The sequence below is a fragment of the Phoenix dactylifera genome, chromosome 5 (assembly GCF_009389715.1).
Source record: "Phoenix dactylifera cultivar Barhee BC4 chromosome 5, palm_55x_up_171113_PBpolish2nd_filt_p, whole genome shotgun sequence".
NCBI classification, from domain to species: Eukaryota; Viridiplantae; Streptophyta; class Magnoliopsida; order Arecales; family Arecaceae; genus Phoenix; species Phoenix dactylifera.
This window is the reverse complement of record NC_052396.1, coordinates 11,318,330-11,345,117: the sequence shown is the minus strand read 5'-3', so window position 1 is coordinate 11,345,117 and position 26,788 is coordinate 11,318,330. Positions and strand designations below refer to the sequence as shown.

The following is a 26,788-nucleotide window of genomic DNA, read 5'->3' as shown; positions in this document are numbered from 1 at the left end:
GAAAAACACTTTAAAATTCAAGGAGCATTGTTTTGAATAGCAATAGTTCTATTGCTAGCATAATGTTAAAAAGCATTTGATATTGCAATAATACAATGAGTCCAACAAGGAAGATAGTGTTATATAAGGGACAGGATATAATCCTATATAAAAAACCAAATAAGATAAATGGTATTTTGCCCATGTACATAGTAAATACAGTTGTATGGTCCTCGATAAGATGTGCGAACCTCTAATACTTACATGAAGTACCATGAGTCCCTATAAAGCAAAATGAAGCTTCTTAATAGACTCTACAAAGGTTCACCATACCGGTTGGTAGCGTACCGTACTAGTACCAAACCAGTATGCACTCTCGAACTGTACCGACACTCGATATACCTCGCCGTCTCGTACCGTACCACGTAACGACACTATAATAGAATGGTACCAGTATGGGGTCCAATACCGAAATGGCAAAACTTGCTCTACTTCATGAAACACTGAACTATGTGCAAAGCATTCACTCATTGCTTCTTCAATTGCAAGTTGGGAACCATAATAAACCTTTTAGACAGTACTTTCAAGACCAGAATATAGGTACTTGGAGCAGCAAGAGTAAACTGGAAATCAAGCAAGGAAGCTTAACAACCTTCATAACACTTAACCCCAAGTTTAGAGCAGGATACAACATATTACTGTCACTCTATGAAAAAACCAAGTCTTCACAAAACTTCAAAGAAGCTGACCACAAAACTCTGATATGTAAGATTAATGGATTTCACATATCTCTTATTTCATAAATCCTGCTACCTCCAAACATTCTAACCACCAAAAACAAATTAAATAATATGTCACCATTTATTGATGAGTTGGAGGAGAGAGTGGTTTTACTAAAAATTGGGAAAGAAGGTGCCAGTTAATGACAAGGAGGTACTTTTGAAAGCATTAACCTCATGTTGCATAGGAAATGCCTTTAAACATCTAGAGATGAGAGATGGGAAGAATAGGGATATATGTAGAGAAGTGCATTAAGAGGGGTCATTTTGAGCAAAAGTTGATTTATGTCCTAGATGTGATAGTGTCTTCTGAGGAGAGCAACAATGAAGAATGAGATCCTTTAGATGTTGGGATTGGATTGCTTCACTAGAGCCAGAACAAGAGCATTGACGGTGGAAACTCCAATCTCCAGAACCTCCAAAGAATTTGATTAAGATTGTTTATAACAAGGGCCGATTTATTGTTGTGAGAAAAAATTAATCAATTGTTGCACAAAAGGAGACCGGCAAGGTAGAAGTCTTCTTAGCACAAGAGTGGCATGTGGTGGAAAATATTGCACATATACTATTTTGAGGTCCACCTGTACAAAAATGTAGACCATCCCTAATCCATTCTGCATCACATTACCTACTTGATACCCCATATCACTTGGACAATTGTATCGTGTATGTGCAAGATTGTTGCTTATTAAAAATATAACAAGTGGTTTTGTTTGTCAACACATGCACTTTACCTCATTCCTCGTCAACTCCACATAGAGGCAATTAAACATTTTAAAGGATTTTCACAATTTTATTTCACTTTTTAGCTTCATTACTTATTCAACTAACTTCCTTTATCTGTAATATTAGATTCTCAGTCACCATGTTTAATATCTGAAGTCAGACTTATCATCTCCAAGCACCCCCTCTTACAATTGTTTGCATCTCTTTCCCTTTCATTTTCCTAAAACACAGAGTTTACCTTTACCCTGTAATTGTCCATGTTAGTCACCTTTTCTAAGAGACTGTATTATAGGGCTCCTTGTTCCTACTCTAATATTTCTCCTCATTTACGAAGAATCATTCATTAAAAGGAACAAGAGGAGGGTCAAAAAAAGCAGCTCCTTCAAATGGAAGGATCTGCAATACTTAATGACAGAAAAGAAGCCTTAAATATAGGCGAAAAATGCATTGACAGGTCAAAGTTATACCATAGCCAAAATAATCATACTGTTTCAGTAGGAACTCTGGCCGATGCCCTTCCTCTGCATTAACAGATCCAGAAACCTCAGCCTGTTAAGCATGAATATAGAATTCAACAAAGAGTAAAATATAATGACAACACAATACTGGTAGTTGCATAGATAAAATTGTAAAATGAAGGAGAACCAAGAAAAATGAATTTGTTAATTATCAAAAAGAACAAAAAAAATCTAACTTTATATCAGCTATATATTTACTGATAATGTTGCATAAATGCATTTGCCACTTTCTGTACAAACAGAAGAAAATTCACAAATGTCAATTATCAATATAAGAAACTTCATTTCATGCCCTAGACAATATATATTTTCCTAACTCAAAGAATGAAATAAGATGCCAAAACTAGGTACATCATTCGTACAAACTTGAAAATAACTTCAAGACTAACTTGAAAGAAACATGTAACATCACCTTATCACGTAAATTGGAATAAGATAGCGGGTAATTATCATTGGATTCTTGGAACAAAATTAAATTTTTATAAACAGAATTAATCTCCTCGTTTTAAGATAAAAGCAAGCCTATGTAAGTTGGTTAATGTAACAACAAGATAGTCATATATCACTAAATATAATATGATACAGGTAGCTTTAAAAATTTATGATAAGTTAATAACCTGTAGAAACTAGTTTCTTACAGCCTCAAACAAGTGCTTCAATCTGAATAATTGTTAATATCTGGCCTATAACCTTAAAATATGACAAAAGAGAAAGGACAATGCATGTGCAACAACATACAAGATCAATACGCAGATTAACTGCCAACAAATTTTCGCCAGATGTGGTCTCATGGAGTCATAACGTGCATTTGACATTTTCTAGGCTTCCAAGAGAATTATGAACATGACTTCTGGGCAACAAAGAGTAAAGTCTTGGACCTGAGCTATGACTTTACAATTTCTCCCTTCTAGAATCCATGAACTCACGACCTGTTCAGGTTGGTTTCATAACGAGGTGATGGCATGATACTCTTTAACCCATTAATGAGGTCAGTTTATTCTTCTTTCTGTACATATTTGAGTGTTATGTACCTAAGATCCATTAGAACATAATGGATAACTCAGTCAGTCCAGGCAATTGATGGATTATTGATAGTCATATCTAAGGTCGAGAGTCCTAATCAAAACAACTACCAAATACATGATGACTATGAGAGGTTGGCAACTGATGCAGGAGCAAAGCTTGCAAATTAAATTTTTGATTTTAGTCTATAATTTTAATTTAGCTGCTGGTAGTTGACTGTCATTTAATGAATCTGGTTTCACTGACTTTTGGTATGCTCTGTGCGCTTAGGAAGTTGTAAACTAGGATGTTATTTTGCATTTATTATGAAGCTTGACCAATAAGCCATGTAATCACTATAAGTACATCTGTAGGGATGAATGATCTTTTTGAGTTCCTGTGAATTATTCTCAGCAAGTGTTCCTGCTTCTGGAGTGAGTGATTCCTCTTACAAAACAATTGGTTGGCTTGGTCGTATGAGTGATTCCGCGATTAGCAAAGTTGAGTGGTGACATTGCCCTGAATGAGTGAATTCCAGGATTATCTTCTGTCTCCCTGGTTCAGATTTTAGTCTAGCCATCCATGCAGACTTTCATCCTGCATCGAACTGGTATAAGCAGATTTCACTACCACTAGAATTTGCTGCAGAAGCAGAATTTATACTCTGTTTCTGACCAGATCTGTACCTGTTCTCAGAACTTCTTGTGGAATGCTATATATCATTGGAAAGCTGTGCAAATTTAGTTTCCAGCAAAAAAGATGGTTCATCAATTGCAGTTTTCTGCAGGGAGATATATGAGAAATATCAAAGGAGTGTCACTCTTCCAGCAAATTCCAGATCAGCAGTTTCTTTGTTATTGGTCTCCAGATGCCTCCATGGCACCGAAGGAACTCAGAGGAAGCTAATTTGAGGGATGAAATTGCTCAGTTGTGTCAGTCCAATGAGGCCCTTCATCAGATGATGAATGAATTGCTATGAAGATTTCCAACTTCTTCAACCCAAAACCAAAGGAGCAATTTCTCAAGGCTCTGGAACTGAAATTGGGTTAAAGAAGTTGATTTTTCAAGTTCCTAAGGCATTTCAGAAGTCAGAGGATAGGTGGTCTATGGAGTGGTTGGCTAGAGCTCTTGAAGGGGCAAACAGAAGCATTCAAGTTAGTGTTTCTGATTTTGAAGGAAAACTCAATCCAGATGAGTATTGTGACCAAGTAGCAGCCTTGGAAGCATTCTTGGAGTGAAAGGATCTTTCAGATGAAAAAAGCGTACAATGTGTTGCAACAAAGTTGAAGGGATGTGCTCTGGTTTGGCAGTAGCAGTATCAGCAAAACAGAGATAGGAGAGGAATTGCAAGGGTCAACCAACAGGTTGAGATGAAATTGAAACTTGATGACAAATTTCTTCCTCTTGACAGATCTCAAGCAATTTATTAGAAGTTTTGCTAACTGTACCAGTGAAATGATCAAACTGTAGTATACAAAACAATTTTACAAATTTCTGAGTTGTTTAAATTTAAAATTATGATGATGACCAGCTTATGACTCAGTATACAAGTGGTTTGAAGTCTAGCCTTCGAGGGGAGCTTATGATGCATTCTATTCATTCCCTTGAAGAGGCTTATTAGATGGTACTCAAGGTAGAGGAGAAACTTAAATGCAACTCTTTCAAGAAGGGTGAAAGTAATTTGAAAAGTATGAAGAACATGGCAGCACAACAAGCAAAGAAAAATTCAGCAACCACTGCTGAACATCCAGTCACGTGTCACATGATGAGGGAGGAGATAAGGAGCATAGAAAATCTGATTCCTCATTAAAAGATAAATGTTTCAGGCAAAGTTCGCTATCTCGGTACCGAACCCCATACCGGTGCCACACTAGCACAATGTCGATACGGTACAGTATGAGATTTTTTTGCTATACCGAGTGTCGATACGGCACCCATACCGAGTACCAGTATGGTACGCCTCGTACTGTCCGATTCGGGCCGGTACGGCATACCATGATTTTAGGTGTGGAGAAACAACCATCCCAATCCATACAAAGAATCATGATTTAAGAAGGGCAGAAAAATTATGGTGCCACAACATGTGGATTAAATTCCGCATTGTCAGGTACGAGGATCAATTTTGTTTTGATCTTTTGTCTATGGATGCTTGTCAAACTCTTCTTGGAAGGCCATGGCAGTTGGCTCAAAAAGTGCAGCATGATGGGGAAACAATACTTACACTAGTCAGAAATGGAATGAAATATGTCTTGAGTCCTTTAAGAGATCTTCCTACTTATGCTCATCCTAAAAGCCAATTCAGACTGCTGTCTAGTAAAGCTTTCAAGCACCCTTGCAAGGAGGAACAGATGGCATATGCTGTTTGGATAAAGTCAAGAAGGTGCAAACGCAAAAGAAGTTTCAGAGCTGATGGACAGATTTAATGGCCTGGCTCCTCAAGAACTATCAACTAGTTTGACTCCTTAGAAGGCATACAACATTAAATATTTAAATTGACTTCATTCCAGCTGCTACTCTTCTTAGCTAGCCTAATTATTGAATGTCTCCTAAAGAACATGCTGATTGCAAAGACAAATAGAGGATTTGGTCAAGAAAAGTCTAACTAAAATCTCATAGTCTTTGTGCAGTTCCGGCCCTCAACTCCAGAGAAAGATGGAACATGGAGGATGAGCATTGATAGCAGGGCTATGAACAAAATAACAATGAAATGCAGGCTATGAACAAAATAACATGGATGATATGTCTGATGAGCTTGCTAGTTCAAATGTCTGTCTAAAATTGGCCTACACAACCGCTATCATCAAATTTGAATCTGGTCAGTTGATGCAGCCTTACTAAAAAAAGGCCTTTATGTGGCTTGTTATGCCATCTAGTCTTTCCAGTGCTCCAAGTACTTTCATGAGTCTTATGTATCAGATTTTGAGGTAGTTTATAGGGAATTTTGTAATTTTGTTGTTGTATGCTTTGTTGACATTTTGATCTACAGCCAGGATAAAAAGAAGCACTAAGAGCATTTGGCGAACATGTTCAACATGCTTCACGATAACTAGTTGTACATAATCTTTATAAGTGCTCTTTTGTGACTAATAATATTGAGTTTTTGGGCTATACTGTGAGTGTAGAAGGAATAACCATGGATGAGAAGAAAGTTCAGGCTATCCTTGAGAAGTTTCCATGGCCGAGCTTCATTCCATTGGTGATTTATCAGAAATTTCAGCATAATAGTTGATACTATACTGAATGTTTTGAAGAACAAAGTGTTTGAATGGACTGACAAATCTGAGTAGAGTTGTCAGTTTATTGAAGAAGAAGCTTGTTGAGGCACTGATGTTAGCTTGACCTGATTTCATGATGGGGTTTCAGGTCGAATGTTAGCTTCTAATGCGGGTATGGGTGCTGTCCTCATGCAGAAAGATGGGCCGATTGCCTAGAGAAGCTTAGTGATGCTAAGATAAAATACTCTACATGTGACAAGGAACTACATGTAGTGGTCCAAGCTTTACAGCATTGAGAGTTGGAATAGAAATTATATTCTATTGTGACCATCAAGCCTCGATATTTTTAAAGTCGCAGAAGAAACTGGATTCTTGTCATGTTGATTGGGTATCTCACTTGGAAAATTCATTTTTATTTTAAATCACAAGGCTGGTTCTTCTAACAAGGTGGCTGATGCTTTGAATAGAAAATACTGCTTGCTAACTACTATTTCTTATGAGATTGTTGGCCTTAACTCCTTACTAGAACACTGCGCAACAGATCCTTTCTTTTCTAAAGTATCGTAGGACTAGAATGGTGGAAGAACCAGGGATTTCATGATCATGAATGGCTTTCTTTTTAAACGAAATAATATATGCATACGTAAAAGCAGACAAAAGCTTTTGGTTGTTAAAGAGCTGCATGGAGGTGGTGTTGGTGGACATTTTGCAAGACAAAACTGAAGCACTAGTAAAGAAATGCTACTTTTAGCCATCTTTGATACATGATGGTGCTCACCTTGTGAAATGTGTTTTATGCATCAAAGGGCCAAAGGAGGTCCGCAAGTTTGATACCAGCCACTTCCTATTCTAAATGCTCCTTGGTAGGATATTTCTGTGGACATTGTTCTTGGTTTGCAAAAAACACAGCATGGGTATGACTGCATTTTTGTTGTTGCTGATAGATTTTCCGAAGTAGCTCAGTTTATACTCTGCAAGAACTCTATAGGTGCTTCTTGTGTTACTATATTGTTTCAGGAAGTAGTGTGCGCTTACATGGGGTTCCAAAGTCCCTTACATCAGATTGAGATTTGAAGTTTATAGGTCATTTTGAAGGACATTTACAAGCTTTTAGGCACCAAGTTGAAGTGTTCTGGTGTTTATCATCCCCAAATAGATGGCCAAACAGAATTTATGAATAGATCTCTTAGAAATCTATTAAGAAGCTTGGTGGCAGAAAATCCAAAGAAATGGAAGTTTAATATTCCTCAAGCTAAATTTGCTTACAATAGTTCTTCGATTTCTTTTCATTGGTCTACTAAGTCTCCATTTGAAGTTGTTTATTGAAAAAATCATCATCAGGTTTGGGACTTTTAACCCATGCCAAATCCTAGCGAGTGAGCATGAAAGCTGAAGAATTTGGTGCCCACATCAGAAGAAGGTTCAAAAGCACTTGAAGCAAGCTTCTCAAATTTACAAATCAAGTGCCGATACTTGTAACAAGCTGAAGCAAATGAAATTTGGACCATGGCAGATATTGAAAAAGTTGGGACCCAATGCTTGTTGCGTAGAGCTTCTAGAAAGATCATAAATCAGTCCATTGTTAAATGTTAGTGATTTATATATCCTTATTATGAAGGATCAGATAGGAGTACACTGAAGTTGGGAGACTTTTCTGCCATAACCACAAGAGGCAATTGATATCTTCGACATGCAATCTATCATTACATGCCAAGAGGAAAACCAACTTCAAAAGATGCATGTGTTTCAAGTGAAGACTTGAAGATGATGGATGAGCTACTTTGGGATGATCTGATTTTCAACTTGAAGTCAAGTTCTTCTCAAGCTGGCAGAATTATGCAAGAGCACAGCTTGCAAATTAAATTTCTGATTTTAGGGCCTGTTTGGCATCGGTTTTATTTTTTATTTTTTATTTTTGAAAATAAAATTACAAAATCGAGGCAAAAAAATATGTTTGGTGCTATTGATTTTATTTTCTTTTTTCAAAAAAAAAACACTATTTCTAGAAAATGATAGTAAGAAATTCTTAATTTCACTATTTTTTTAAAAAAATCATGCTTTTTACCACCACCACCACCTCGGCTGCCACCATCACCATTGCCACAGTTGTCACCATCATATCCACCACTGCCATCGCTACCACTATACTCGTCATCATTTCCACCATCACTAGAGCTAGAATCGGGTTGGATATAATCCAACCACATCCATTTCTAAATCCGGTTCAGTTCAGAATCGGATAGCAACTCTAGTATCCGACCATATCTGAATCTGAATTCGGATATTAGCTTATTAGATTCGGATTTGAACTAGTGACCTGTGACTTATATGTCAAAGTCCTCAACCACTAAAGTACAATATGCTTTCTACTTTATATTTGTAGCTTATTAAACTTATTCATATAAATTCAGGTAATTAAATAACAATCTGATGTATATTGTGATATTTTACATTTTGATCATTATTTTTATAAATAAATCCTTTTCTCTTTGATAAAAAATAAAATTAAATATACTTTGTTTTATTTTGTGCGATATAATCTATTCATGAGAAAAGTCCATAAGACTTTGATTTCTCTTTCAACAACCATTATCATGGGAGTTGCATATGAGAATTCATACTAATCAACAAATTGGTTAATATTTCAATATTGATTCAAATTATTTATTCAGTATGAAGTAATTTGAAGTACTTATTCAATATGAAAATATTTATTATTAAATTAAATTAATTCTAAATATATATACATATATTTATAGTAATAGAACAATCATAAATAAAGATAATAAAATTGTAAATAAAAATAAAAAATCATAATAGAATAATATTAAATAAGGATTTAGTTATTATATAATGTATTATATAATAATATGATAACTATAATAAAATATTTAAAATAATATATAAAATTAATTCTGAAAATTAGATTAGAATAAATTTTGATTCTATATAAAATATCAACTAGTCAAAACTTTATTTTTAAAAATATTTAAAATACTAATAACTTCTATGTTTGCCTACATTTATATATGATTTTTCTTACAAGATGTCAAAAAATATATAATTCATGATTATTTTATTTATGCTAAAATTAAAGAGTAATGATGGAATTTGACATAAAAAAATTATCAATATTTTCACATATTATTAAAAATAATTATGATTTTCAATATTTTAATACGAACTCGATCGAACCAGTAACCTAAATGACCATATCAATCTCAATCTAAGTTTAATAACTATGCCTTAGATCCTTAGTTACTTATGTGTCACATGCGATTTGCATACTAAATTCTATACCCATCCATATGATTATATAATTAATCATATATTTCGCTAAAATTCAACTTATATTCGAAATTTTGAATAATATCGAACCTATACTCATGTTTGGATAAAAAAATATGGATATAACTAATATCCGACTTTTATTCATATCCGTTCAAAATAAATATGGATATGCTTAATATCCAATTCATATCTGCATTCATTTAGAATAGATATGAATATTAATTTTTGTATCTGTTTAATCGCTACTATCATCTATGCCGCTATCACAACTATTATTTCACCACCGCCACTATCTCCACTGTTGCCGCCACCACCACAACCACTACACCGCCCTCACCACCTCCACCACAATATTACTGCTACCACAATCTTTGCCACACCATCATTGCCACTACCACATTGTCAATGTCCCAACAACAATTGTTGCAACCTGCCACCATCATTACCACTACCGCCTCCATTGTCTTCACCATCACTACCACTGCCTTGACTACCATCATCATGTTATTTTTTAAAATAATTGACTATATGAAACATGTTTATATTTTTTAAAATCTAGAAACGAAAGAGAAATAAAATTTCTACTTTTCTACTTCTGAAAATAGAAGAAATTTAAGTAATGCAAAAGGGCACCTTGGTTCAGAATTCTCTTTTAATTGCTGCTAGTTGAATGTCATTTAATGATTTTGGTTTGACTATCTTTTGGTATGCTTTGTGTGCTTAAGAAGTTGCAGCCTAGGAAGTTGTTTTAATTTACTATGATGCTTCACTGGTAAACCTTGTGATCGCTATAAATACATTTCTATGAATGAACGAAGGGATCCTTTGGAGTCCTACAAACTATTCTCAGCGAATGTTCTTGGTCCCGAAGTTAGTGATTTCTCTTGCAAACAAGTGGAGGGCTTAGTCATGTGAGTGATACCATGATCAGCAAGGTTCGCCATACTGGCCCGAACCGTGCAGTACAGTCGGTACCAAGACGGCGAACCTTAATGATCAGCAATGTTGAGTTGTGTCTAATGACCACAGTGACTGCTTTCAGGCTGCATCAGCAACCTTTCTTCATCACCTAAACAAAGACTCCAAATCAGCACTTTAGATTGGACATGACACATTGACAGGTTGACCTAAGAGCATGTCTAGTTGACACGACATAGTCAAAATAGATTGTATTCTTATTATATGATTATCTCTGTATGTCCCCTTACCTAGGGGATACATGTGGACTAGTACAAGATCACTTTGACATCAGAACCACATACATCAAGATAGGGGTTGATATCGTCTAGTAGATTATTGTAAGGTGTTCATAGCTTATACTAAGGATATGTGATATGACATGGGATCCACCATCTGACATAGGAACAGCTCATCAGTAATAAGGATTGATCAGACAATAATTTCGTGCCTTGAAAACTTTACTTTTCAACAAATAAATATGATTATATTTTCAGTTTGAAAAAATGTTTCTAGAGAAAGAGTTTATCCATTGTCTAATCGAAGTCTAGAGTGCATAGATGTATCTTGTGATTATGGTCTGCTAGTGTTGTTATTATATTACGGGAGTTAAGTGAGTTGTTGAAATATGGAAAATAATATGGGATGCAAGTGCAAATGGATGAGCTATCATAGGGAGGAAACCAATACACAATACTTTAGATCAAGGTTGGGGAAACGGATATCGGACACCGTACCGGTTCCTCGGTGGGACGACTCGGTACGGGCCGTGTCGGGTCTGTACAGAGAGAGATTATCGGTACCATGGAAGAGAAAAAGAGAGAAAAAGAAGGAAGAGAGAGGGAGAGAGGCTGGCGAAGGACCGCAGGGGGCGGCAGGGCTGCAGCAGGTGAAGCCACAGCTGATTCTCCTATTTCGAACGAAACAGAGGTCCGGCCGCAGCTAAAAATTTTTGAAATTTTTAAGTGAATTCAGCAAATCGCTTAATTTCAAAAATTTTAAGTGAAGTCGGCAAGCGATTTGCCAACTTCACTTAAAAATTTCAAAAAGTTTTAGCCACGACTGGACCCCTGTTTCATTCGAAACAGGAGAACCGGCCGCAGTCTCGCCTATCGCGGCCTACGCCAGCCCTCCATGGCCTCCGCCTCTGCCACCTCTCCCTCCCCCTCCCTCCTCTGCTCTCTCTTTCCTTCTCCTTCTCCGGCTTCAACAACAGGTCTCGTTTTTGTTGCCGAAACCGTACCAATGAGCCACTGGTATTACTCGAGTCGACCGAAACCATCCGATTCGGGACAGTTCCACCGACCTTGCTTGAGATATTAGATTATTTGTTGTAATATTGTTTTCACAAGTCACTTACAACTAAGGTTTAAGGATTAATAAGATGTAATAGGTCTCATTAGCTAAAATTTATTACCCCGAATGGAATCTCATATATAACCTATTTATGTGATCTCTTATGCTCTTATCATGCTTTGGCTTAAGTCTAGGCCCATCTTTGCACCTAGACAAGATTTTAAATTAAATACATAGGCGTAAAATAGTCTACTAGCGTATCCAAGGTTAGAGAAGAGCCAATCATATCATGTTATTCATTAAGGTTCGTCATATTCGTGCATACCATACTATATTGGTACTGAATTGAAACTTGGTATGCGAGGTATACGAAATCTTAGTATGCCGAACCGACTCCTTATCGGGCATACCGACATTGTACCAAGATATGGGATCCGGTACCGAGATTGCAGACCCTAGTATTAATATTGTCCATGTTAGATGAACCAAACCATAATCTGGAGGTTTTCAAATAAATGATTATGTTACCTTCGAGCATTTTAGACAGTAGATCACATCTAGTAGTTCAAAACTTTGTTCTAGTATTACTATATTCAAAATTGACTCACAAGATTTGGCCTCAAATGTTTTAGGATCAGTTTACAATACCATATGTCTATGTCTTTAGGTATCCAACATTCATGATTATCCCTCTAGATTTATTGGCAAATGTAAAAGTGGTGTCTAACATTAGGGTTTCTAAAAAGGAAGAGAAAAAGAAAGCTTCAAAGAAGGTTTTTTAAGAAGATTTCTGCCAAGATAAAAATAAATAGGGCTCTTCCTAGGATTTCTTTTATCACTTTAGCAAAAATCTCTTGTTGCTTTCATTGTAATATCTGGCAAGGAAAAGGATCATCCAAAGGAGTGGGCTGATTTACTCAAAAAGATTGAAGATTGTAACAGGTTTTGGCACTCATATTTTTTTTTCACTTTCAAATGAATTCCTTGGCATCTTCAAATTGCCAACATAGCTTGGTTTTGGTTGACAACATAAAATCTTCTCCATTCAATCACTATTAATTTTTTGTTTGTGGTGTCTTTATTGTGTCTTTTACATTAATTGCAATACATCTTAGGGATTACTTTGATATAAGGAGAAAAGTATAGCAGCAAATACCAATCAATACATGTTTTACTAACCGAGAACCAACACTGGGCAACCGTCAACACCAATGCCTACCCAAATTAGACTATTGACCTATGTCGAACTAGCATCTACATGTACAACTCAGTACACCTTTTTCTTGTAATCATTTTTTGGCTCATATGAACTGATAAGTGTTGGCCCATGGCCATGTACAGGTGCCACCTCTTAATTCTCACATATTACCTCATATCCCAGGGACCACTTCTTCTGTTCCCAAATTTCACATGATGCTATACATGTTTTACACTAATATAATACCAAAATAGGAGATATTAAGGACCTAATTAAAGCCACCAGGCCCATCTTTCTCTATTCAACAAAGCACCCACATGGACTCCTTAAAAAACAGACAGGGTTAATTTAACTTTTTTTCTCTCTCTTCAAAGAGGCAAACACGGTAAATACAATTTGGGTTAGACATCCAGGTCTGATTAGGTCATTCAAAGTTTCAAACAAACCCATTGGCCAGATCTATACTTATAATGTCAATGCCAACCTACTGGTGGGTCAAGTCAGGTTTGGTTAAGCTAGATCTAGAAAATCTGTTGGTTGACCTAAAAACAAACCAGCATGCTGCTGCAACTAAAATAAAGGAAGTGGTAAGTGAGTGGGAGAACGTTGCTCATTGTGCCATATATGCAACAATTGAAATAATGCAAACAATGCTTAACTTATACGGTTTTTTTTCACCTGGGAGCCTCCACCCCCGAGTTTCCTCAAGGTCAATTTTGATGGCTCTGTCCTGGATGGAGGCAAGAGGGGAGCGGCCGGTTTTGTCATCAAGGGCCCGAGTTCGAGTGTGGTGGCAGCGGGGGGGGGGGGGGGGGGGTGTCAGATCTTCGATACCTCGGTTTCAGGAACAGAGTTACGGGCGGCTTAGATGGAATTGCGTTATGCGCGGCACGTGCTTCAGGCGACCTTCATCCTCTTGGAGGGTGATTCGGCCACGGTGATCGGCTGGGTCTAACGGAGCACGAGCAGGGATGGAGGTGTTCATCCCCTGCTCCGTGATATTTGATTGATAGTGAGGGAGGGCATTACATTTCAGGCTATGCATGTATATCGTGAGGCTAACGGGGTGGCGGACTGAGTCGCGGCATATGTAGCGAGCCACTCAGGAGGCACCCCATGGGTTAGGGAGGGTGAGATGCCTGTTGCATTACGGGACCTTTTGTTTGCCGATTCTATTGGGTGTATTCGTACCCATGATGAATAAAATGCCTGTTTCAACAAGAAAAAAAATGCTTAAAACAAGTGATTTTGGCATATTTCTAACTAAAAATGAGACAAGAAAGGGCAACCCAGGGCACGAGGCTCTGCCACTACAGCTGTGAGGAGAGTCAAATATATAAGCCTTGGTGTCAGATCTTCGATATCTCGGTTTTAGGAACAGAGTTACGGGCGGCTTAGATGGAATTGCGTTATGCGCGGCACATGCTTCAAGGCGACCTTCATCCTCTTGGAGGGTGATTCGGCCACGGTGATCGGCTGGGTCTAACGGAGCACGAGCAGGGATGGAGGTGTTCATCCCCTGCTCCGTGATATTTGATTGATAGTGAGGGAGGGCATTACATTTCAGGCTATGCATGTATATCGTGAGGCTAACGGGGTGGCGGACTGAGTCGCGGCATATGTAGCGAGCCACTCAGGAGGCACCCCGTGGGTTAGGGAGGGTGAGATGCCTGTTGCATTACGGGACCTTTTGTTTGCCGATTCTATTGGGTGTATTCGTACCCATGATGAATGAAATGCCTGTTTCAACAAGAAAAAAAATGCTTAAAACAAGTGATTTTGGCATATTTCTAACTAAAAATGAGACAAGAAAGGGCAACCCAGGGCACGAGGCTCTGCCACTACAGCTGTGAGGAGAGTCAAATATATAAGCCTTGGTGTCAGATCTTCGATACCTCGGTTTCAGAAACAGAGTTACGGGCGGCTTAGATGGAATTGCGTTATGCGCGGCACGTGCTTCAGGCGACCTTCATCCTCTTGGAGGGTGATTCGGCCACGGTGATCGGCTGGGTCTAACGGAGCACGAGCAGGGATGGAGGTGTTCATCCCCTGCTCCGTGATATTTGATTGATAGTGAGGGAGGGCATTACATTTCAGGCTATGCATGTATATCGTGAGGCTAATGGGGTGGCGGACTGAGTCGCGGCATATGTAGCGAGCCACTCAGGAGGCACCCCGTGGGTTAGGGAGGGTGAGATGCCTGTTGCATTACGGGACCTTTTGTTTGCCGATTCTATTGGGTGTATTCGTACCCATGATGAATGAAATGCCTGTTTCAACAAGAAAAAAAATGCTTAAAACAAGTGATTTTGGCATATTTCTAACTAAAAATGAGACAAGAAAGGGCAACCCAGGGCACGAGGCTCTGCCTCTACAGCTGTGAGGAGAGTCAAATATATAAGCCTTAACCCTGCATGCGGAGAGGTTGTTTCCATGTTTCAAACTTGTGACACTCTGGTCATAATAGAGCAACCTCACCATTGTGCCAAAGACCGCCCTCTAACTATAAACAATATAAGAATAAAATTGATTGGTAAAGAAAGCACTAAATGTAGCTTCTGATCCATTATTCATTCTCCTATGCACATTGCAGTTTCCTAATTGGTGTTTGCATGCATCATATGACTGCACAAACAAGCTGTTATAAAGTGTCACTGGAGGTGAATGGACTACAAAGGAAAATGTTCAAAATGTGGACTCCAAGTTACAATAGTTTTCACATTAAACTTGGGGTAGAAGAAGAGAGTGAACATTCATACCTGGCCTTCCCAGATAAAGTAGAGGCCCTCTCCAGTTTCTCCCTCATGAACCACGTACTCACCACACTCTACAAATGAAAAAAAAATACAGATATTCCTGAATGATTTCAAAACTTTCATTCATAAGCATTTGAGCAACTCCACAATAACCTATGGTGGTTAAAGAACTATGCTGAAAACAAGCTACAATCTATCAATTGAGCACACAACTTATCAGAAGCAACATTTCCAGAAAACAGAGGAGACAAGATGCCAACTTTTGAATTATCAAATAAATTTCTTCAGCCATAAATCATCAAACAAAATGGATCTTCTTATAACTGTGCTAGACACCATTATCAGATGTCCATGTTAATCTATGGTTTTTATGAACTGGCTATGGTTTTTCCATATTTACACAACAAAAAAGAAAACTAAAATTTTTAACGTATCATCGAGTGCTTCACTTCTCATGGAGACCAAGATACCACAGATAAACCAACAAGTTATAGAATAAACAATATATATCAAAGCTCAGAGCAAAGTCGGCGGAACCATCCCGAACCGCCCGGTTCGGGGCGTCCCGAGCCGTACTGGCGGCGGACCGAGACGGTTCCGGCAAAAAAACGAGACGTCGCCGCCGAAGGAGGAGAAGGAGAAGAAAAGAAAGTGCAAGCAGAGGAGAGAGGGAGGCCGGCAGAGGGTGGCGGAGGCCGATGCTGGTGTAGGTGGCGGAGGCCGCGGCCGGATCTCTGTTTCGAAGCTGGACCTCTGTTTCGTTCCAGCCGCGGCCTCCGCCACCTGTACCAGCATCAGCCTCCCTCTAACTCTCTCTCCCTCTCCCGCTTGCTCTCTCTCTCCTTTTCTCTCCTACAGTCTCTTGTGTCGATACAGGGCCGTCAAGGCACGGCACAGGCCCGTACCGACTCATGCCGCCGGACAACTGGTATGGTAACCGGTACCGGCACAGCAGACCCCAGCTCAAAGCAAAGTTCTACTAATCCTCGAGAAATAATCTTTATCCCAAAAAACTGCACACAAAAGACTCATCTTTTGAACCAGAACAATCAAAATAGGGAAAAACTGCACACAATCAAAAAAGGGAAAAAAATCCATTATGCAACTTCAGCAGTACACAACGCATCACATTATCATTATTTCCAATCTCCGTCTACTCCAGTTTATGAATTCTTTCCAAAAGAATTTATTCCTTTTAACCATGGCATTGAAGAATAGCGCAGAATATCCACAGTTTCAAACACCTATGTACATTTTATTCTTCCGTCTCTCTCTTACATCATGTGCTTCTATTTTTTGATTTAATTGAGTGGGGAAGTGACTCACTTCTTCCATATTCCTTCAAAAAAAAAGCTCTAAAGAAACCAAGAATCTCACCGTAATGCTTCACTTGAACGACCTCCGCTATCTTTCGGAGAGAAGAACTGGGGAGCCGCTGCATCAATGGGACTTGCCCAAGAAACTCAAACACTAGATCCACAGAAAAGATCAAATTCTTCTCAAGATTCGATAGATTAAAAAAAGAGAGGAAAGTAATCGGGTTTTAGAGTTCCACCTGCTTCGCGATCCATACGACGAAGTTGGAGAAGGACGGGAGAGGGAAGGGAGGCAGAATACGACACTAAATCGCCCTACAGAGCCAATTCCATTGGAGTCGCGACGCAATTACCTTGCTCCGCCGCCACTATTACTTTGCTCCGCCGGAACGTCAGAAGATAAAATATATACACAATTGAGGGGCCTATTTTTGTCACGAGGGTTCTATGATCCGTTGGATATGGCAGCATAGGTTGAGCACAAGAAGATTATACGATTTCGCAGGGGCATTAGAAGTCTCGCGGAGAGTCAAAAGGCCCATGTGAGTCTCGTCATCAGGGCGTTTAGCCTAAAATAAAAAGAAAATGGAAATAAAATAGGTCCTCGACCAAGCAAACCAATACCAAATTAGATTTTATATCCACCCTCACATTATAAATTGTTCATCATTTAATACATAAACTATGAATCTTCAAATTATATAATTTTTTTAAATAGTTTAGAGGTCCTAAACTATATTCAATAGCTCAAATTATTGATATGGAATCTCATCATTCAGTTCAAATATATATATATATATATATATATATATATATATATATATATATATGTATATACATACGTACATGTAAAAGTTATATTAGATATAACTTAAACCTAACTTTATGGGATTGAATAAGTCTTTCACAAGCTCCACCCTTGATGCCATTGCAAATCCTAACCTCATGAGAACCGTTCAGATATCTTCTATTTGGGAGCAATCTTTGACTGTGTTCAAATCCTCTACAATACATATTTTGCACCGCAGTAACTAGTGCATTTTTGGATGGACAACACATCACTCATCTAGAAAGTGGATATGCCTATTGCACTAGCATGCCAAACAGGGCAGCCGATTATGTTGGGGCACCAAACAAGGTTGACTTGACAAACATCATGGGTTTGAGGGATAACAGACTACCATCTTTTTTTAAGATGAGCAACATGTTACCCATCCAAAATGTGCCAATCTCTACCGTATAAAACATGCACCGTAGAGAATCTCGACTCTATTTAACCACATTTTTTCTTCTTTTTATCTTTGCATGGACTAGCTCACCTGTCCTCAATCACCAAAAACAAACATGTAGCCTGATAGATTCATAGGAACATCGGCCTTGATTGCTCTCTCTCTCCCCTCTCCTATAAATAAAGATCCAAACCAACTATGCAAAGTGAAAAGCCCCATCTCATTGCTACAATGCTGACAATCTAGGGCCAAGGTGTTTTCTTGCTCGATGTCGAGGTGCCGTCGTGGTTGAGATTCATGGTAGATCTGTTAATCAAGTCTCCATAAATATGTGTGAAAATCTTATATATAGCATAGCCCTAGTCTCATAAATCAAAGGATCAACATCCGGCCTTCATTGTCGCTTCATCATGCAGCCTACAAAGGTTGCTTGCAAGACAATCTATTTCAAAAAGAGCAGTCCCCTGCTCAATCTTTTCCTTCATAGTGAGCAATCGACTAGTTAATTTCTTTTTTTATAAAGAGCAATCTACTTCTCAATCTTTCCTTGAGTAGTTCATTGACTATGTCTTATATCCATAGGTCCTAATAGGTTACAAGCAACCTAACCTCGAAAGGGCTTTTGATGTGGAAATTAGCAAACCAAGTTCATGGCAGTTTCAAGTCTAGGGATGCAAAGTCTTCAGATTCGAGCTTTTGTGGACCACGAACCTAATTTAGATGATATTGTGATTCGCAATGGGCAAAGAATTCATGGCAAATCTGATTTGGAAGCATAGAGGGTCAAAAATCTAAGAAGGCTTCAATACATCCTCCGAACTTTATCTTCTTCAAAAAGAATAACTACCATATGATATAGATATCATGAATAGAAAAGAAGAGATTACTGGCCTCTCTCCTACTAAGCATGATACAAGGAGAATTTTGAAGCAATCATTGAATGATATTCCTAAAAGGAGGAACTTTACTAGTGTTAGATGATGAGAGCACAAAAGTGCAATCCACATGCTGCTTAAATTAGTATTACTGCTAACATGTAATGATAAATTCACTGGATTAATATTATATTTATGTTTGGCACAGATTATCATTAGAGATAAAATGCACATTGAGTACAAATTGACTTCAGAAGGATGCCAACCCAAGCCGAGCCATCTATCTTCCACGAAGCCCATCTTGACACAGCATCCCAGCATCCGTGCCGTCCATCGGATCATCTTCCAAATCAGCATCTTCTTCTTCAGCCTTCAATCCCAACGCTCCCCATCAAGCCGCGTGATGTCTGTTTCTTGACATCGCAGCCGTCCATCTTTCCCCTCCGCGATCCACCCAACGAGCCCGTGATCCAACCACTCCTTTCGTTTCGACTTCATCCGGATCCACGCCTTCCTCCCAGCCCCACAGCCAGCTCTCGGAGATCCGATCCATCGATCATGCGTCCATCTCCCCGCATCCGTGATTCACCTCCCAGCCTCACACGTCCGTTCCAAGCTGCATCGCATCCCCCTCTTCCGGATTTGAGATGTCCTCTGACCCAGCACTCCCACCCTTTCATGGTCCAAAGAAGGAATTCCATGAAGCTCTCGGAGTCCCAGCGATCCCGTGATCCAACCATCTCCTTCTGTTTCAGCCTCCGCGTCTCTCATCCTGTGGAATCATGCGTAATCCCAGCCATGCAATCAAGCCTCCTGTTTCACATCCAGCGCTCCCTCTTCCGTGATTAACATTCCCAGCGATCCCACAGCACTCTTCAACCTCCCGCATCCGTTCCCGAGTTCGCCTCCCAGCAGCCCAAGATTCCATCAGCATCCCGTGATCCCAGCTCCTCCGGATCGTCTCCTCCAGCAATCTCGTCTGCAATCACCCATGATTCAGCCATCCGTGAATCACCTCCCCCATGCGCATCCGTTACACGTCCATCAGGGGATCCATCACCGGCTTGAAGGGGTAGGGGAGATCCATATAAAAGGAGGAGAGGCCATAGGCTGAAAGGAAAAGAGGGAGCTGAGATCCGAAGAAAGAAAACAGAGTCATGCTCTGTTTTTTTTGAAAGAAGGAAACAAAAGAAAATGAAGAGAGAGAGAGAGTTCCACCATGAGAAAAAAATGCTTTGTTTTCTTCTTTCCCTTTTTTTTATTTTATTTGTAGAAGAAAAGAAGCATTAGGCTTCCGATCTCCATTTTTTACTTTTGTAATCATTTTCTTTTATGCAATCTGTGTATTTTCTTTTATGCAATCCGTGTTATAAGTTTTGTTTAATTTCTATTTTTTTATGCAATCTATTAATTTTTCTTTTATGCAATCCGTGTCTAAGTTTTAATTTAATATTCTACAATTTATTTTATGCATTCTGAAATTCTTATTTTAATTGCAAAGTTTCTTTCTTCCCTTATGTTTATTTTTGAATAGAAAACTAGCTCTGGTTGGTTAGAGATTAATCAAATATTCTCAAGAAATTGTTCTATATATAATATATATATATATTGCCATGAGTCTTAATGGAATTTATATTTTTTATTTGTGTGCTCCAATTGCCTTTTTGTGGATCGACCTCCTACAACCACTATTCATCGAATAGAGGATGGTAAGAGTAATAAAAAAAAAATTGTTTGTTGGTTATGATTTTGACAATGACATTCTTTTTAAGTCATCCTCAGGTCTACCAAAAGAAAGCCGATAACAAATTTTGGCGCCGTTGTCGGGGAGGCAAGGCGAGTCACAAGGAAGATCCAACAAACGCCACTAAGATCAGGTGTGAAATTTTCAATTCTAGCCTTGATTTATTTTCTTAGATTATTTTAATCTTGCCTTATTTAATTCTTCCTAGATTAAAGTTAAAAAAGTTAAAAAATTAATAAAAAATTGCTAGTAATTGATAGGGTGCAATCCTCCGAGGTTATCATACCTCTATTGGGGCTCCTCATAGAGTAATCTCTAGAGCTTATTCAACGGGCATTCGGAGATTGACTGACGCATAAGGATTAGTTTTTAGTTTACATTCAAGTTATTCCTATATAAAAATTTAAATAAACCAAAAAAATATAAAATTAAAAAATAATATATATATAATTTGCTTGATTATTTAATTAAAGAAATTTAATGTCATGCCATAAAACTTTAAAAAAAAAATTTATGATTGTTGCATGTAGTGTAAAGCATTTGCAAAAAATATTCTAAGGACAGAATCCACTGTTGGACATACTCGGCCGCTGTGCGGGCCATACCCGCGGGGTCCCTGAGCAGCACAGGGAGGGTCACTATCAGCATGTCCTGCCGCCTGCCAACGGCGATGGCCTGGTTAGTAGGTGGGTCATACCGAGGGTCCCTGAACCCATGGCGAGGCCAGGTCGGAGTCCGGGGTTGGGCGAGGCCTTGGTCGGAGTCGACTCGTGGCGCTGCCTTTGGTGGGTTTAAGGAAATAGAGTTGCGCCTTCACTAACACCAGGCCGGTTTTGGTGTAATGGTAGCGCTTGATCCTGACAATTGGTATCAGAGCCAGAGGTCTCGAGTTCGAAACCCAGGCATCGCGTTGGGGGGGAGGGAATGTTGGACATACTCGGCCGCTGTGCGGGCCATACCCGCGGGGTCCCTGAGCAGCACAGGGAGGGTCACTGTCAGCATGTCCTGCCGCCTGCCAACGGCGATGGCCTGGTTAGTAGGTGGGTCATACCGAGGGTCCCTGAACCCATGGCGAGGCCAGGTCGGAGTCCGGGGTTGGGCGAGGCCTTGGTCGGAGTCGACTCGTGGCGCTGCCTTTGGTGGGGTTTAAGGAAATAGAGTTGCGCCTTCACTAACACCGGTCGGTTTTGGTATAATGGTAGCGCTTGATCCTGACATCCACTAAAAAGATAAGATCGGAATTTCATCACTCGTCCTTAGCCCAAAAATCATCACAGTGCATAAATATCCTAAGCCTAATCATATTAAAAATAATTAGATATTGGTCATAGGGTTTTCGAGCTCAATAGGCTCTTGAAAAGAAGCGACTGAAGGCCACTCCAGTGAGAACTTTAGTAATTGGTGATGTCTAGGCAAGTTTTATAACAGTGAAAACTGTTACGAAAATTGTGGTACTTAAGTGAGCCTCATGCACTACCACACACCCTGGGACCTTACCTGGTCACTAGTTACTAGATCTTCTTAACTGGTATGCTCAAGTTTAATCTGAAAGGGAGATTAGGAGCTGTCTAATTTAGGAGAGAATTTTAGAAATTTTTACCTAGTAATTCTCCACGCAACTAGATTTAAGAAGCTACTAAACGTCACTTAATTCTATGACTAATAGAGTCAATTTGTTGTGCGGTGTTGGTTGTGGTCATCTATATCTAGCCCTTCTTTTCTCTTAGGATCTCGTTCATTTTAGGAGTCAAATCTAATGAATTGTTGATAGTGTATGCATGGTAGAAGGTCATTAAGGGGTAAGTTAACACCATTTTGATCCTGAGATTGACAGAACTTTTCATCACAACCAGCGAACTATAAGCGAACCGTCAATCTCTATAATGGGTGAACATATTAGAACTTTGAATGAGTTGTTCGCACCCGCATCCGCTAGTCCCCCTACTTGCATAGTGTTTACCAATTAATAATGCAGCCCAATTCGAGATTCGGGCTGCAACAATAAACATGTTGCCCAAATTTCATGGGTTTGAGAGTGAACAACCGTATATTCATCTAAACAAATCTTTGACAATCTGTCAAACGTTTAGAAATCAAAACTTACATGAAGAGGGTATTAAATTAAAGTTGTTTCCCATGACTTTAAAGGATCGTGCTGCTGCATGGTTGTATTCTCTTGCTTCAAATTCCATCACATCATGGGAACAACTATCTAGGAAGTTCATGGCTAAGTTCTATCCCATGGTAAAGACTGAAAAAATTAAGGATGTCATCAGAACTTTTAGAGAAAAATATGAGGAGAAATTTTTCCAACTTTGAAAAAGATTCCATGATTTTTTGGTCAAGTGCCCGCACCATGGGCTTGACAAGGCTGATCTAGTACTTTTTTTTTATAAAGGATTACCTCCAGCACACAGGAACATGATTGAATCCATGCATAAGGGTAGATTCATGAACCAAACCCCGAATCAAGCCTATGAGCTTCTTATGGACTTAGCTGAAAATGCCCAAAATTGGAGTAGCTATGGTTAGGAGGTAGATAGAGATGATTATGGGTCTAGAGAACCAAGTACCTACGGAATAAAAACAAACCCAGAACTCAAGAATGTCATGTCCAATCTGGTGAATGGGGTGAACAACTTGAGCAAAAATTTGGATGCTTTCACTGTTTCCACTAATTCGAACTTACAAAAAGAGTTAAATCGCATCATGAAAGTGGAACATGAGCCACAGAGCTTATGTATCTTATGTAACAGTTTTGAGCATCTAGTGGAGTGTTGTTCTAGTTTACCCAATACTAAGGCCGAGTAGACAAATGCTCTAAATTCATATAATGTCTTTAAGAAACCCACTCCCAACTCATTCAGCCCAGTTTATCACCCTGATAATAGGTTTTACCCGAACTTCTCATACAGGCGGACTGAACCTATTCAGCATCAGGGTGGTCCACCAGGTTTTCAGAAGAACTTTTATAGGATAGGTCCATCACAGATGAACCAACCATTGGCTCCACCTATTCCTCCTTATAGTGCCCCTATCCCTCAGCAATATACATCATTGGAAGCATAATGGCTAACATGATGAAGCAACAACAAGACTTCATCCAACAGCAACAACAAACCAACATGGCTCAAACCCAAACTAACCAATTCCATGCACAAGCAATTGCAAAACTTGAGGTTAGTCTAAGCCAAATAGCTAACTCTCTATGGGATAGGAAGAGAGGTGAATTACCCAGTCAGCCATTGCCTAAACCTAGTAGGTAACAGAATCAAGGGCCGAGAGGCCAGTTTTAGATTGACTCAAATGAAAACCCAACCCATGAAGTCCAGGCAATTACTACTTTATGTATGGCAAGCAAGTGGACAACAAAGTCCAACTTTCTGTACAAGAAAAAGAAGAAAAGCATGAACCGAACCCCACTCGAAAAAAAGGACAAGAACAGGGAACACAAGGAATAGAGAAGAAACCAATAGAGATATACACACCCAAAGCTCCTTTTCCTAGTAGACTGCAAGACTCCAAGAAAAAATCTCAGTATGATGAAATCATGGAGGTTTTTAAAAATGTCCAAATAAATTTACCCTTTCTAGATGCCATCAAACAGATCCCCTCCTATACAAAATTTTTAAACAACCTCACCACGGTGAAAAGGAAAATCAGTATTCGTAGGCAAAAAGTGATGGCGGCATAAGCCTCATCTCTCATTCAACAACAGATTGCCCCAAAATACAAGGACTCTGGTTGCCCCACCGTTGAAATTAAAATAGGAGAAACCATCATTCGGAGAGCCTTCCTAGATTTAGGAGCTAGTGTAAACTTGTTACCCTATTCTGCGTACACAGAGTTGGATTTGGGAAAATTAAAACCCACCAATATCACTCTTTTGTTGGCAGATAGGACTGTAAAGTATCCCAAAGGAATTGTAGAGGATGTGATTGTAAAAGTCAATGAGTTTTACTACCCTGTGAATTTTGTAGTCCTTGAAACTGACCTAGTAAAAAATTTAGAAAGTCACATCCCGGTTGTTGCCCAAGGTGACAACCCAAGAGGGGGGGGGGGTGAATTAGGTCTTTTAAAAACTTTTCAACTACTTCTAATCTTTTAGAGTTAATTAAGCTAAGTTGTATGGATGCTTAGTTGGAATTTAAACTTAGCAAGAGTATGATTCTAATCTAATCAACTATTAAGCAGCAGACTCAATAAAAGATTAGTCTAAGTTTGCCCCAAGTATGCAATTCAATTGAATGAGACTTGATTAAGTAAATTGAATATGCTTGCAACTAAAGGATGCACGGAGAAGAGTTAAGCAAGCATAGTATCTAAGTAAGTAAGTGAGTGAGGAAGTCAGACAACAAAGAGCATCACAAACACAACAAAAGTATAGTGGTTCGGTGCATCCCAGCACCTACATCCACTCCCCAAGACCTCTTGGGAATTTCACTATAATCCCTCAGATTACAGCCCGGTTGTTTACAAAGCTCACAAACCCAACTTGTTGGTTTTGCGAGATCACAACGAACTCGGTCGGTTTTCACAGGCTCACCGACTAGAACCTACCGATTGTTTTCACGGGCTCACAATCCAACCCAGTTGGTTTTCCCAAAGGCTCACCAACCACAACCTTACAACGATTGTTTTCCGGGTTCACAATAAACCCAGTTGGTTTTCCCCCAAAGGCTCACCAACCACAACCTTACAACGTTGGTTTTCCCTTTGGCTCACCAACAAACCTTAACACCGTTGGTTTTTCCTTTGGCTCACCAACAAACCTTAACACCGTTGGTTTTTCCTTTGGCTCACCAACAAACCTTAACCCCTTGATTCAATCCCTTGATTGAATCAAGTTACAAGATATTAGATAAAGAATTTAAAGCAAATACAAGCTTCTTAACTGAGCAAATATATCAAATATAAACAAATGGAGTAAAGAGAAGCTCTCAAACGAATTTTGAAGATGAAGGAACTCGGCTTCTTCTTTACTTGACCCTCTTCTGATTTGGCACGAGGTAGAGGATCATTGAGGCAGCACACGGATGGAGAGGAAGCTTTGGGATTCACTTGGATGCTCTTCTTCTCTCTATTTCGCTTTGGATGGCCCTTTTGTGCTTATGGGAGATTTTCCCTTGTAATCTCTTTGAAAGAACTCTTCCCTAAATGTTCTCTCCCACTTCCATACACTCTTTCCTAGCTCTCCTCTTGATTTTATAGCTTTGAGGAGTGAAACAAAAATCTAGCCATTAGAGACAAAAATAGAGTCGTTGGAATCAAGAAAAAACTAGCCGTTATGCCTCCCAGCGTGCTCGAGTCGACTCGGCTGAAGTAGGAGTCGACTCGGCTAAACAGGAGTCGACCTGTGAATAGTAGTCTGCCGGCGCTGTAGCTGGGAGTCGACTCCGCACTGTAGCACTGAAGTTGGAGTCGACTCGAGATCACTGTAGCGCTGAAAATCAACTCTCTGTCTTTTGTTTGTTCTCAGTCGGAGTCGACTCGTAGAGTATCGGAGTCGACTCGAGCACTGTTTCTTGAAACTCTAGAGTGCTAGAGTCGACTCTAAACTTTCCGGAGTCGACTCGAGGACTATTCTTTTGAATTTTTCTTTAAATTTGCTCTTTCAACTTGAATCCTTTGAACTTGAAACTTGGGCCAATGAAGTGAAGCTTTCTTCCAACTTTTTTTGAGAGCTTTTGAAGGCCTTCTTGTATTCTTCCAACTTACTATGTTCCTTGCAAAATAAATATCTTTCTCCTTGCAACACAAACATTAGTAATTATACTTCAAAGTTTTGTGATCATCAAAATCAATCTTTAAATCAATCTTTGGATCATCAGTCTCCCCCTTTTTGATGATGACAAAACTTGGAGTATATGCAATATAAAATATATTGTGTTCTAGAAGTAATGCATA

General features: G+C 39.1%; 1 protein-coding gene across 1 annotated transcript in view; it reads right to left on the bottom strand.

Annotated features, from left to right (window-relative positions):
• Window positions 1–17,431, bottom strand: part of LOC103722362 (acyl-CoA thioesterase 2) — a 47,048-nt gene extending 29,617 nt beyond the window's left edge. The window contains exons 1-4 of the mRNA XM_008812894.4: window positions 17,273–17,431; window positions 17,095–17,187; window positions 15,721–15,788; window positions 1,952–2,033 (exon numbers count right to left, since the gene is read on the bottom strand). Coding sequence (XP_008811116.1) covers window positions 1,952–2,033; window positions 15,721–15,788; window positions 17,095–17,187; window positions 17,273–17,288 — 259 coding nt within the window. The 5' untranslated portion in view covers window positions 17,289–17,431. The remainder of the gene's footprint in view (window positions 1–1,951; window positions 2,034–15,720; window positions 15,789–17,094; window positions 17,188–17,272) is intronic.
• Window positions 17,432–26,788: the final 9,357 nt, after the last annotated feature.